The 15,296-nt window shown below is 39.2% G+C and overlaps 1 protein-coding gene and 1 long non-coding RNA gene across 2 annotated transcripts in view; one reads left to right on the top strand and one right to left on the bottom strand.

Annotated features, from left to right (window-relative positions):
- Itga8 (integrin subunit alpha 8) overlaps positions 1-8,899 on the top strand; it is a 215,301-nt gene extending 206,402 nt beyond the window's left edge. Inside the window, exons 29-30 of the mRNA XM_031369028.1 lie at positions 4,436-4,558; positions 6,336-8,899. Of these exons, the coding sequence (XP_031224888.1) occupies positions 4,436-4,558; positions 6,336-6,422 (210 nt within the window). The 3' untranslated portion in view covers positions 6,423-8,899. The remainder of the gene's footprint in view (positions 1-4,435; positions 4,559-6,335) is intronic.
- LOC116089711 overlaps positions 1-15,296 on the bottom strand; it is a 95,874-nt gene that overhangs the window by 11,341 nt on the left and 69,237 nt on the right. The gene's annotated exons all lie outside the window — the stretch shown is intronic.

The raw sequence follows: 15,296 nt of genomic DNA, 5'->3' as shown, positions 1-15,296 counted from the left end.
ATTTCTTTAGGTGCTTCTCAGTCATTCGGTGTGCCTCAATTGAGAATTCTTTGTTTAGCTCTGTACCCCATTTTTAATAGGGTTATTTGTGGGCTCATCAAGATGAATATTACAATGTTTTAGTATTTGTCAGCATTTTATTTCCATTCAAAATCTCCAAAATTAGCCTGCAATTTCCAACCACCATGTATTTAAATAAACTTAGGTCTGAAGGAAATGACTAGTTAAATTATTTCCTTTTAAGACATGTGCAGTTCAGGTCTCTCATTTATCTATTTAGAGCAGCTAGTCTTTGGCAAAGCAGTGTTTGCTGGTGGCCCATCATCATGGCAGATGCACAGATCTGATTCCTAATCGCTTGTAGAGAAACCTCTCCTTTCACGGCTTAGTCTCTTTCAATGGCTCTCAGTCTCCAGTGCTTTGCAGCCTCTCTCAGCTCTGCACTGCAAACCAGGCAGTAATCTGAGTCACTGTTGCCTTTGGTGCTGTTGAGCCTTTCTAATTATGCAACATAAATCCTGTATCATCTTGGGAAGACATCAGGATGAAGAGAGGTCTGCAGTCACACCCATCATAGACTGTGTCCTATGTGGATTCAAAAGGCAGGTGGGAACATTCAGAATCCTTCACGGCCTTCTATTCCTCCCCCTTAGTGAACTGCATGGGATGACATACAAGAAACATACACAACACAGATATCCCTAACACTTCAGGGGTCTCAGAGGGACAGAAGGACGTGGTAGCTTTAAAATAAGCCCAATGTTATTGGAAGCAAGCTGGCCACAGTTTTGATAATGAGAGATTCAGAATTCTGGAACTAAAAGAGGTTTCAGAGATTTTGGATCATACATACATACCATACAGTGAGCATCCTCCACCAGAATCTCTGGAGACAAAAATAAACCAAGAGCCATGAAGGAGTTGCTCCCTGCTTCAGAGGCACCTGTCAAGTATAAGTGTTGATCACATGCTTTAATTGTGCTTTTTCATTACTGTTATGAGAAGGAAAGTCCTTCAAGTATCTTTTGTTTGTGTTTGTAAGGGACTTTCATGCCTATTTCAACAGATAGACTGGCTTTTGAGACAGTCCTGCAAACTTTGCAATGGCCAGGGAAGGAGGACACCTGGTGATAGACCTATAATCCATGAGTATGTCTGCTAAATAGGGGCATGGATTAAAATGGGGGCAACAATAACATGCATAGGACTAGCTGAGCAGAGCCTTGGCATCATGTGTCCAAATCTAGTTAAGAAGTTGTAATAGAGTGCTTGCTGACAGGAGTCTGATATAGCTTTCTCCTGAGAGGCTTTGCCAGTGCCTCACAAATACAGAGGTGGATGCTCACAGCCATCCATTGGAGTGAGCATAGGCTCCAGAGTGGAGGAGCTAGAGAAAGGACCCAAGGAGCTGAAGGGTTTGCAGCCCCATAGGAGGAACAACAATATGAAATAACCAGTATCCCCAGAGCTCCCAGGGACTAAACCACCAACCAAAGAGTACACAAGAAGGGACTCAAGGCTTCAGCCGCATATGTAGCAGAGGATGGCCTTGTGGGACATCAGTGACAGGAAAGCCCTTGGTCTTGTGAAGGCTTGATTCCCCAGTGTAGGGAAATGCCAGGACAGAGAAGCAGGAATGGGTAGGTTAGTGAGCAGGGGGAGGGGAGATGAGATAGGGAGGTTTTTGGAGGGGAAGTGAGGAAAGGGGATAAAATTTGAAATATAAATAAAGAAAATATCTAATAAAAATTTTTTTAAAAAGAATTTGGAATAGATAGACAGATAGATAATAGACAATAAATGGATACATAGATACAAACATAGATAGATAGATACATAGATATACATATAGAGAGAGATAGATACATACATATATACATAGATACATAGAGAGATACATAGATAGATACATAGAGAGATAGAGATGCATAGAGAGATGGATGATAGATGTAGATAGGGCCCAGTATTAGGTTCTAGTGAAGAAAATGTCCACTCATTTCCTGCCAGACCAGTTCACAGTTACCACTGGTCGTGATTCCATCTTCTCCTGGAGGGGAAGCTATAAGATTGTAGTCTAGAGTTCTTGTGTAGTTTCAAGTAACATCTTTAAAATGAAGAACATATAGACCCGTTTAAAGAAAGCAATGCCAGACATACCGTTGACAATACCGCTAAAGCCAGACATAGCAAATGTGGTAGATAATATTCAGATCTGAATTTTTTTTAATTTTCTCTGAGCAAAGGTTTCAGCAGCATAACTGGGTCCCTCTACTTTATGTAGCGTCTGTAGCCTCCTTGCACAGACTCCCAGCTCTTGGGCAAGAGAAGTCCTTTTTCTGCCCACGTAGGGAGGCAGTGTTCATAGGTTCTAAATCTACAGACCTTACTGGGGAGGCATCATTTTTTCCAGGATTCCTATCAACAATGAGGAATGGTTTGGGCTCCTATTACCTGCATGTGCTAACTCCAGCTCTATCCACAAAAATTGGACTTAGGCTGGAAGGTAATCTAAACACATGTATGTAACCCCACACCACTCTCCACAGTCCAACATTAACTTAAACAGCAATCCGTGTCTCCTATTAATGATGTCTCTTAGGGAGTAGAACATCATTGCAATAAGAATGCATTTGTTATAGTAAACTGAGTGTACTTGAAGAAGTTGAGGAAAGGGAAATCGTGTGTGTGTGTGTGTGTGTGTGTGTGTGTGTGTGTGTGTGTACCAATGCATGCAAACACAAGAGAAATATATCAATACTAGGTCCTTGTCTTCCCCTGTATTTGACACAGGTCTCCTTTTTGTTGTTCATTTGCTCATTCATTATGCTAGCTGTCCCAAGAGCTTCAACGATTCCCATCTCCACTTCCCATCACTGGTAACCACTGGTAACCACACAGGAATTACAGATGCTCAGGCTACATGCCCAGCTCCTACATGGATTCTAATGGGGGTCCTATTTCATGTCCTCGTGCTTGCACAGCAAGTAATTTACCCACTGTTGCATCTTCTCAGACACAATGCAAAAAATGAGGATGATGAAATAAGATATTTTGAAACAATAATCATTAGCCTAAGGATTATTAGTAATAGTAACTAATGTTATTCTAAGTTAATCAGATAGTTACTGAGCAGATAACTTTATAGAACTGGAGTGTATATGTGTTGAAGAAATCATTTCGATTTGGCAGATTTTTTGTTTTCGTATTTTACTTGTATTTATGTGTATGTGTGTGTGTGAACATTTGTGTGTAGGTGCTGGGAGTCAAACTCTGGTCCTGTGCAAGAGCAACAAGTGTTCTCAACCCCAGAACCACCTATCCAGCCCCTCCTGGCAGAATCTTTGTTACTGATTACTACCAAGCAATCATTCATGAGAACTCCCCTTTATTTGTTTATTCCTGCCTTTGTTTATTCCTGTTTGTTAGGACTGACACACATGGCTTCACTCTCATTCTGACAATTTTTACATCAAGTAATTTCAATGCAGGATAGGGGCTGGCAAGAAGGTTTAGTGGATAAGGGCATGTGTTTCCAATCCTGACAACCTGAGTTCTCTTTGTGGAATTCACACAGTGCAAGGAAGAACTGACTCTAGCAAATTATTCTCTGAGAGGCATACACACACACACACACACACACACACACACACACGAGAGAGAGAGAGAGAGAGAGAGAGAGAGAGAGAGAGAGAGAGAGAGAGAGAGAGAGAGAGAGAGAGAGAGAGAGAGAGAGAGAGAGAGAGAAACAGAGAGAGAGAGAAACAGAGAGAGAGAGAAACAGAGAGAGAGAGAAACAGAGACAGAGAAACAGAGAGAGAATATAAATAAATAAATAAACAAACAAACAAACAGACAGACAAATAAATAAATAAACAAATGCAGGAGGGCTAGGTTCAAGTTCTCAGCTGTCATCTATGACTCCATCACAAGGTCTGCAGATGAAGAGACACAGTACTGACATTAACTAGTGCCATTAACTCATTAACTCTTACATGTCTAATATTTCATGGTTGCTGACAAATTTACCTTTCAGTGAGATTAGCTGAGCTTCATGCAAAGATGTGTAGATATTCTTGACGCTCACAGGAGTCTTTTGATCTGTTGTTTGTATAGCAGGCCAATTCAACTCAAAGTTCTTCTTTCCATCCTATTGGTTTCACGGTCACCTCAATTTTAGTCTAGGGCTCTATGACTAAAACTCACCCACTCAACAAGTGTCTGTTATTAGATTTTCACTCAACCTGCAATATACATTGGTGTGTGCTTGCTTTAGAGAGGTCAAGTTCAATTGCTATGACCTCCTCATCTCCCCTTGAATCCCATCAGTTATCAAGAGAATCATTTCAGAGTGATCCACTATGGTAAATTGGAAGGTCCTGAAATATCTTGCCAGACAGTTTCAAGTTAGGACTCATTTGTTCCCTTTTCTTTTTAGATTAAGACGTCAGTTATTTGGGCCACTCCAAATGTCTCCTTCTCGATTCCATTGTGGGTCATAATCCTAGCGATCCTTCTTGGTTTGCTGGTTCTGGCCATCTTAACTTTAGCTTTATGGAAGGTAAGATAATTCCCTTTACTTTTTCTTTGGGGTTTTAGAGACCACTGAGAGGGTGAAAAGATATTGTTGGGAATTATTAAATATAATGATAAAATCACAAGTTGCTAATCTTTGATAAATTCTCAAGGATAGGAGAATATTGTGCCTATTTTGCTTTGGACTTTAATGTTTGTGAAGCTAATAATGTAGAAAATGAAGAGTAAACTTTTCCACATTGAAGGGCTTTTGGTTTTGTTTGTTTGTTTGATTGGTTGGTTGGTTGGTTGGTTGGTTGGTTGGTTGGTTGGTTGGATCAGGGTGTTGATTTCTGAGTGCTAAGAATTGAACCCTGGTTTATGAACAGGCTAGGCAAGCCTTTATCTCCTGGGCAATATTCACAGAACCCTTATCTTGAAATTTCTTTATAAATAAATGTATTGCATAATTGTCTTGGGACCTGTGATCTCCTTTTCAATGTAATGGTACTGATATCAAGACTTCTTTTTCTTTTCCATTAACCAGGAAGGTGTGTGTTTTATTGGCATGTTCCTATCATCAGCCCTTTGAATTTCTCTTTAAAAGCAATACACCCATGCAGCTAATATAGGTCAACTCTAATTTTTTTATGTCAAATATTAGGCCAAATAGGCCATGAATAATGTGTGTGGACTTTGTCTTCAATCTTGCCAACTAGTCTGTCTCCAATAGGAAACCTTAACAAATTCTTAGATGTGTCCTACTAAGACTTTTTGAAAGTCCATAAGAGCAGCAGATTTATAGCCCGTGACTTGTCCACCTGCCAAGTTAGACAGAGCCTTCCACTCGAGATGAATACAATGTCATAATCATGTGACTAGAAGAATAATTATCCCCATCACAGCTTGGTCAGCCACTATTGTATAGATCTCCAAGAACATGGCATTTAAATGTTGAAACAATAGCAGATGTATGCTTTGCAAGACTGTAAACTTAGAAAACTAATTAAAATAGCTTTTCTAATCATTATCAGCTGCCCATGCTGTTCTGAGCTCATATCATCTCTGGCTCACACTTAGAGATAACTTTAGCATTAGCCTACTATCTATGGTAACTAGATAGAACTCTAAATGACAGAATACCCAGCTAGTCTTGTAAAGAACTCATGTTGTATTTCTCACATGAGAAGCAATAAATAATAATTCGAAGTTCTAGGAAAATATGCATCCTCTAATGTTAAACATTAACTTGAAGTGCAATAGAAAGGAGATTCTGGAATCGTCCTTATCAGAGTACTGGTAAACTTGGAGAAAGTCACGGGCTAGGCCCCTCCTGCCTGGTTCTATCACTGATATAAATGACAAGTTGGATTTTCCTCTAAAAACTGTGTGTCCCAACAAGTACAGAATGAATAGAACAATGTCAATTCTTCCTAAACTGTGTCCTAAGGATACTATAGAACACCACAGGAAACACTTGTCATATCAGCATGTGCTATGGGGAACCTGAGAACACTAGCTATAATATAGGAAAACATCCAAGGTCTGTGAGAGGTTTATATATAATGGAGACATTCTCTCATCCCTGCTTGTGTGGCAGGAGAAAATGCATAGCTGTTTTGCCTTCTGCCAACCTTGTCTAAGCAAAGAACTCTCTCCACAAGTAACATTGATTTTTCCCTCTTAATTTGGAGATCTAGACAGATAACATTCACATATCCCAAAGCTTCTTTAAAAAATGTACAAGATGCAAATTCCCTAAATAAGGTATTTTACAAATTCCCCACATGACTTGATTTCTAACTTGTTTTTCTCTCTCCTAGTGTGGATTCTTTGATAGAGCAAGACCTCCTCAGGACGAAATGACAGACAGGGAACAACTGACCAGTGACAAGACCCCGGAGGCATGATTTGGAAACATGAAGACCTAAAATTCAAGCACTGGTCCTATTCAAAGAAAGAAAGGAAGGAAGGACACAGGGCTAAATAATCCTAGCCTTCCATACCTGCCAATGACCAGGGAATGAAGAGTCCTTATCATGATCACCTCATCTATGCCATGCATTGGCATGGAGTGCAGAGAAACCCATGTGAAAAGCAACACAGCCACCAACACTATAGAAACAATCCACAGCCATGAAGATTTCCTTTGCTCTCACCATTTCACATCTGGCTGACATTCTGGAACAGCTGTAGGAACTCAGGCAACTGTCCAGGTCAGCCCAATATGACTCACGAAAACAATTCCTACAGAGATGAGATGAACTAAGATTGAACACTACTGTAATCCTATGGAATCTCGGACACCTCCCTATGGAACAGAACCCTTCCTAAGGATGCGGAGGCTCAGGGAGAAAAGTGATATGATGTTGGGACTATGAAAGTGGTTGAGTAACTACAAAGATGATTTCATTACTGGAGGACCAAAAAATGTATTTATTTATGTTTCCTTTCTCTAGGTAGAGAGTCGGGCCATCTAGAGGATGTGGAAATTAAGATTTGGTTAGCTAGATTTCATCACTACTCAGCTTACTTCCTCTTACCTACTTTGTGCAGATAGCATGTTTAACTGGCTTCCTTCAGATGTTAGATGGTGTGGCATTAGGGTTCTGTTGTGCTTAATTTCCTGTTGCCTGGAGTGACTTTTCTTCATGTTCTCTGGGAACTCATGTCTGCATAATTCAACTTTATAAAATACTATATTTATAGTTTCTTTTACACGTGTAAAAACTATTTCAACTGACTTCTTTAAAGCGTTCATTTCAAGGTACTCACTATGCTGATGATGTTGAAAAGTACTTGCACAGTCTGTAGAGTCCCTATAAAAGCAATCTAACTATATGGGTGAATATTATCTTAATAGCTATAGTAAACACCAATATTTACCTTGAACTTACACACTCATTTTCATTGTAATACCTCACATTTCTATAAAAGAGAAAACTGTGTTGAACATAAATAAGATGAATCTATATAAAGTTATACAAGTGTGAGCCAAACAGAAACTCACTCTTAAGGACCTAACAATGCTTATCACAGCTTTATTAGCCACTATTTACAGTTAACCTTTCCTAGGAAGTAATATTGGAGAAGAATCTTTTATATGTAAGCTATTTTACCATCATCTTTACTTAATTAAACATTGCTTAAAGCTCTTGTAAATATTCATAATGACTTGTAATGTTATCATTTTGAAGTAGTATTAACTAGCCAAATTCATAAGATTGCCTACACAATTTTATATCCTCCTTTTTATAATAATGAAAAATTGCTATGGAGAAATACTGAACAAAATGTTATGTGCAATATTTTATAGACCTATGTATCTGAGGCATGTTTACACTGGCATTAGTTTCTTTTTAAATTAATATCCTGAATATTAAGTCTGATATAACAAGCTGACCAAAATCCTAACGTTTACAAAACAGTTGGAAAACTCTGTCTCAATTTCAACAATAACACTTTATTTGAATGATGACCCAAACTCACAGACAGTAAATTTTATGTGGTGCCTTAACCTGGAAAGGAGCCATTTGGCTTCAGTTGCTGTTCATCTTGTCCTGCGTGTCAGTTAAATTTGTCCTGGTAGCTAGCTTATGTCTATGAGGAACTCACATCTAGCTCCCAGTCTATATGGCTGGTGCCTAGGGAGCCCTACACCAGCCTCTGGGGGTGTCTTTACTGTTATTCTTTTTGGTGGGTCAACTCACTCTACATTTTTAATTTTTGTGATTCCTGATGTGGGACCATTACAAACTCTTCAGAAGTTTGGAGTACATCTCTGGTCTTGAAAGAACTCAGAGAACTCACAGGGTGAAACATAGGAACTGTGGGAGACAGCCATATGGGAAAAACTAAAGTTGTCAGGGGGGCAACAGGACCAACACAAAATATGGAGATATCAAAGGCAAACCATGACGTTCCATGGTCTCAACTGTAGAAGTGCAGGGGGGGCTGTCATATATATATATATATATATATATATATATATATATATATATATACACACACACAGAAAACTGAGGTCAGGTGACCCCTCAGGGGACATGTTCTTAGGCATCCCATCCTCAAAGATAACTAAGTATTCAACAATGCTCATGGCACTGCTGATGCTTCTATAATCCACCATGTATTGGTATTCTCGAGGAGTCTATCTGTATTTCTCTTAAATTAGTTCTTTCCTAGTTCTCACAGCTGTGTTTTATAAGACACAGGGAAATGAGCAGATTTTCTAATCTTGGAGATTTTTATATAGTAAAGCATTCTAGTCATCACTGAAATCCAAATCTTACAATTCTTGTCTTATTTAAATATATGTGTAGAGACAGTGTAGATTTTCATGTGCCTATTTACATTTTCACCAATAAAATTAAAATTAAAGACAAAATTGTGTTTATAGCTCATTTAATGTACAGTGTGAAGCTTTGCCATTCATAGCAGGCTAACAGTATATGAGTTCCATCTTTTACCTTGATTTCTTTATTATAAGAATATTTGACACTAGAAGAATTTACCTTTGTGAAGTAAAATTTCTCTATACTTGGCTTGTGGTGACGGTTGTTCAACTCTAAATAACTGTGCCCTTTACATTATAGTTAGGGGTGATGTTTGAAAAGAGGTTCAAATGTTTGCATAATTCCTAATAGTTCCACACTCATGCAGATGAATGGTTTGCTGTATTTTAATCTATGCCCGTACCTCTCTTCCCTTGCATCTTCAGCTAACTTCAAGGTTCTTCTGTCCATCTGCCCTCCATTTGACTCACCTTCCACTTGTGCTCATGACTAGCTCTCAACCTGATTGTCTCTCAATGGAAACAGTTACCACATCTTTTCAACTGTGTGCTTCATACACTTAGTCATGCCTTGTATATAGTGGATGCTCAAAAAAAACTGAGGAATAAATGAATATGTATTTGCATATAATTCTTCATGATGAACATGTACTTTTGTGAACCACTTTAAATACCAGAGCACACACAAATGTATAACCATACTTCTGTTCATAATACAGTGCTATTAGAAGTCGACAATTCCAATCTAAATATCTGAAATTAAGGCTCCAAATCTTGAATGTCAGCATGATTCTATAAGCCAAAATTTTCATATATGGGTTATTAGCCCCAATTAAAACACAGGCACTGGACTGGAGGTTTGGTTCCACGGTCAAAAGTGCTATGCTGGCTAATCTGTGTCAACTTGACACGAACTAGAGTTATTGGAAGGAGGGGACCTCAATTGAGAAAAATGCCAAAAGATCCAGCTGTAAGACATTTCCTAATTAATGATTGGTGGAGAGAGCTCAGATTGTACTAGGCTGGTGGTCCTGGGTTCTATATGAAATCAGGCTGAGCAAGCCAATATAAGCAAGTCAGTAAACAGCAACCCTCCATGGCCTCGGTCTCAGCTCCTACTTCCAGGATCCTGCCCTATTTGAGTTTCTGACCTCACTTCTTAGATACTGAACAGTGTTATGGAAGTATAAACTGATTAAGCCCTTTCCTCTTTAACCTAATTTTAGGTCATAGTGTTTGATCACAGCAATAGAAACCATAACTAAAAGAAACAGCTATTGCTTTTGTCTAGGACTGAAGTCCAGTTCCCAGTACCCATATCAGAGAGCCCAGAACCACCTATAATTCCAGTTTCAATGTAAAAATCCCTCTTCTGACCTCCTGGAGTACCGATACACACATGTACAGATCACCTGCCACACACACATAGACATACATATAACTAAAATAAATACATAAGTAGACACATGGGCAATATTTTGTAAAAAGAATCTCCAGGTTATATGTACAAGGTGTATGTGAAACTGAAATTCATTTTGTGTCTAGACATGGATCTAATTTCCAATTAGCTCATTATGGAATGAACATGAAATGGGCTCAATAGGCTCATGCACTTGAACACTTGGGGTCCAGCTGGAGACATTGTCTGGAGAGAAAACCTGTAGAGCTAGAGCCTTACTGGAGAGAACAGTCACTGACATAGGAGGATAGGCATTGATATTTTATAACCAGGTCCCATTTTCTATCTGCTCTCTGTTTCTTTGTTCTTTGCAGTATGGAGATTCTCAGGCACACACTCAGATGCTATGAGTGCCAACATGAATTACCCACCCACCCTAATGGTCAGTACCCTTACTAACCATGAACCCAAACAAATGGTTCCTCCTTCATGTAGCTTCTTGTCAGGTACTTGGTCACCACATAGAGAAAACAACTCTAACTCTCATCATGTACCTTTGATAAGGATAACGACTCAGTCATCTTATAACAGGACCCAAAGTTCTCCTCAGTCAGAGAATGTCACTCACAACCGCCTCCCTCTTGTTGGAAACAGCTGTCCACACAGTTCTAGATATTCAGAATAGCATTAAATTCAACACATCTGTCAGAGTTTCTCTCTTCTTTCATTCACTAAATGAATTTTATAAGACTAGAGGTTGTTCACTCAAAGGAAATGAAGGTATTTCTAGCTCTGCATAAACATGTTACACTTGCAAAAACTAAATGAATTTACAACCTAAACATACCATTTACTTCACAATTAAGTCATCAATATTTAAACAATTCAATGATAATATCAAAGCTAATTTGATTTTATTTGTAATTCATTTTTAAATTAAATAAATTTAATGGATACATTTAATTTTGAGTTCCTAATACTTAATCATACACTCAACACACACCAATTTTTTTTGCTAATGCCCCATAAGATATTTAGATTCTCACTGTTTTTCTCAATGGTGAATTTCATGAATCCCGATGAGAAGAACCTACATCTGCTTACTCTCCCTGTAACTTGGAGCAAGCCATAGGATGAACCCTCTGCTTTATCATATGTCACTCACATTTTCAAACCTAACTCTCTCTAATGGAATATGACCACTTAGAGGAATCCATTACAAGGATTCAATACTCTTGGTGTTGGAGTGAAGACATAATTCACACCCCAACAGAAACACATGTATGTGGGGCTGGACTTGTCTGGTGCATAAAGATAGCTCTCCCCTGGGCTAGCACCATTGGAGAAAACCTGAACATCCTACTAGTGAGGAAGAAGAAAGATTCTTACTAGTCTTTGCTTCTTTAAATTGCTTTATAGTTACATGTAGGAGTTGGGGACTGGTCTACTAACCAAGCCTTTGATATCTGGAATGCCTCTAGACATTCCATTTGTGGATAACCCAACTGCACCAATACTCTCTAAACATTGATCTCATTTCTGGGTTGCTACATTGGGTAAAATGAATTAAGGAAAAATCTTGGCATAGTTTTCTGATGAAGTAAAAGTTTTTTGTAGATGTCCCACTTACTCTGTAAAATTTGTAGCATTCCCCACAGAAGAACTCTATTGAGCCAAGACTTGAAAACCTTTAGCTTATAGCTACGAATGCAAATATTGTGCCCTCAAATACAAAAGACTTTTCTTTCACAGAACAGTTATAAAATGTTGATTTCTTACATGTGAGAGTTTTAAAGCACCAAAACATCAGACTTTGGATTCCTTTGGAATCTGACATCAGTGATCCTTCATTCAGTGATGAGTTTAGCATGATCTATGTGTAGAAGGTAAGACTCACTTGCCATTTTAGACTTCCCATCCCACCTCCAACATACCATCTGTCTGACTTGCTGTCTTCCAATTCTTGAGCGAGTTCTCTGTTATTTATGAGTTTTGATCAAAATCCATATGGAAATATAGCCTTATACCAGGACCTGAGGCCAGTAAAATGTCTCAGATTCTACATCCATTGTACCGTGATATGACACTGGTGCTCAATACATGTGTGGTGTTGCTTATTTTGATAGTTCACTGTGCTGCACAAACACACATCATCAGCATATTGTGTTACTATCCAACTATGAGGTGGGCTTTTTATAAAAGGTAGTCATAGTGGATGTCCTTGGAGTTGACCTCTTAGCTTTCAACTTCCACTCACTTTGTGGACTGTAAGGTTCATGCAGATCTAAATTTTATCCCTCTAAGGAGCTCTTTTTTATTTTTGAAAACATGTTATCTGTCCTATGCTTTATTCTTCCAAAGCTATCATGAGTTGGACCACTTAAAACAACACTAGTGTATTATCTCAAATGTAAAAGATTAGGAGTCCAGGACCAGGTGGTGTGTTCCGCCATACTCCATCATGCCAGGGAACCCCTAGTTTCCTTGACATTCTCCCAGTTTCTGTTCATCTCAGGTACTCCTGGCCTTGCAGATTTATTGCACCAACTTTACCTCTTTACCTGCTACACTGACTGCAATCCCTCACAGCATCTTTCTTCTATGTGTCCTGACCACCTTCTCCATCTATAAGGACACTAGTTATACTGAATCAACATCTTTTCTACTGCTGTCATTTAGATTTGCTTGCCTCTATAAAGTGCTCTTTCCAAATTAGATCACATTCTGAGATTTTGGGTACTAAGACTTCAACACATCCCTGAGTTCTTGTGGGGAACAATTCAACTTACAACCTCCTTCTTCCATAGTATCTACTGCACAACATCTTGACAAAGTAAATATAAATTAAGTATAAGCTGGAGTCTAAGGACAACTATATTACTCTCTCTGTTTCTAATCCCAACAATATACTGTGCATGATGAGTACAATGGATTTGTATATATTTAATCCATTTGCTGGTTCCATGCACACAATAGATTAAAACTGTGTTTTGAGGCGATTTACCTCCTGCTCTGCTGTACATTTCAGTTTCTCACCACAAACACCCACATTCTTAGTCTCCATTTTAATTACCCTGGAAATAATTTTTTTCTCATTGACAATATGGATAGCTGTAAATATGTCAATTGTTAGAGTGTTGATGTTGAATGTTTTCTGTGTTAAAGGTGTAGACCCCAAAATACCACTGAGAGGTGGTAAAGTCATTAGGAGATGAGGCTAAGGTGGGGAAGGCCCTGGAAGGAGTTTTGGAACCCTTCTCACTTTCTTTCTTTCTGCTGTTGCCTGGCTTGGGTTGGAAGTAGTTCTGTTCTACCATGTTCCCTCACATTTGCCATCCAACTGAGGCAATTGTCAGCAGAGGCTTATAGCAATTGGGCCAGTCAGCGACGGACTTAAACTCCCAAAACAATGGGCTAAATATGACTTTCCTTGCCAAATTTATTCATCTCAAACACCATGATACGATGTGGAAAGCTTTCATTGCGTGGGGTGAGTAAGTAGTCTCCTCACTGGAATATTCTGCTCCCTGCATTAGCAAGAAGCCACTGTTGAGCTGGAGGCTTAGTGTCTTTATGCTCTCACTGTTCAAGGGTCCTAAGAAGGTATTGTTCAAACTAAGAGTAATGCAAAGCTGAGAAAATAGATACTAAAATAGATGGTGGACACATGATTATAAATCAAAAACACTTAGACTTTTCTGAGCACACATGGTATATTACATTGAGCCACATAGCTGATGTAGGAAAGAATTCTAGTCAAACAACAACAAAAAGGCAGGATGAGAAGTGCTACAGATGGAGGGAGATGCCTGTCAGTGAATATCATTCTCATCTTACAAACTGGAGGATATGTAGAGTCTTGCAATCTTGCAATCTCTTGCTTCCCACCCATCTGCCTACTCTCCCTCATCTCACCTTCCATTCCATTGGTTGTATGAAGTATACAGCCCAGCTCTAGCTGGACAGGAAGTAACATCTCCTTCTGGCTAGAAGGTTCCCAGCACACACTCAAGTGCAGGAGTTGTGTGAGAACAAGAGCCCCAACATCAGCTGCTGCTCCCTGAGGGGAGGCAACAAAAAGATGAGATGCTTACATACAGTCTAGAGAAAGAGGTAAGGGATACAATGTCTGGGGGAAGTACCAAGGAAATGAGAACAGAGTCACAACAGGAGCACTGGTCACAATCAAAGCGAAAAAGCATCCCACACTCTCCCCGTACCAAACTCTCCTCCCTAAGTGCTTTTCCTGCATTTCAACTCAGTCTGCAGCACAACCATGTAAGGCAGATACTGTCTGAGAAAACATTATATTCACTCCTTTTAAAAGGCAAGATAGAGCATTTGAGACCATTGCACTGTGTATAGGAAGCACTGTGGTGGATTTAGCTATAGAGAAAAGAGATACTGAGCTCCACTTCAAACATCACAAGGGAAGAGAGGAGTTTGTCACCAGAGAGGGGGCTAGGCAGAAGTGATGGGGGAAGTTATTCACAGTAAATATAGAAGTAAGGAAGATAGGGAAATAGGAGAATAATCAGATATGGAAAACAGGGGCAGAATTATCATGTAATAGTTTTCTTGCTAAACTGGACTCTTCATGGTCAGAAACTGAAGTACAAGCTTACCTGTTATGAATTACAGATCTCAGAGAGTCTGGCCCCAGTCTGTCAAGCAGAGCCTCTTTGTCCATACTACATTGACCTTTATTTCCAGAACTGCAGTTTGCCAGTTTATAACATAATTCATGACAGAAAAGGCATTCAAGTCCACACCTGCTCAGCCCCATAGTCTGGGGTTGTACAATGTTATTGGCAACAAATAATGAGCATTGCCACTGCATTCTGTGTTGAAAAAAAACAAGCATCAAATCAATGGAGCTAGAAAGTTCTCAAAAATCATTTAAGTTCTCCCACTGTGATGGCTAGCTTTTATGCCGACAAGTTAGAGTCATTTTGGAAGCAGGAACCTCAGTTGGGAAAATTTCCCCACTAGATTGGCCTGTGGAGAAGCCTATGGTACATTCTTTTGACTGAGAATTGATGTGAGAGCCCCAGGTCAGTATAAGTGGAGCCACCCTTAGGCTTCTGGTCC

Source organism: Mastomys coucha, unplaced genomic scaffold (assembly GCF_008632895.1).
Source record: "Mastomys coucha isolate ucsf_1 unplaced genomic scaffold, UCSF_Mcou_1 pScaffold15, whole genome shotgun sequence".
Classification (NCBI taxonomy): domain Eukaryota; kingdom Metazoa; phylum Chordata; class Mammalia; order Rodentia; family Muridae; genus Mastomys; species Mastomys coucha.
The sequence above is the reverse complement of the archived record's forward strand: the minus strand, read 5'-3'. Positions and strand labels throughout refer to the sequence as shown.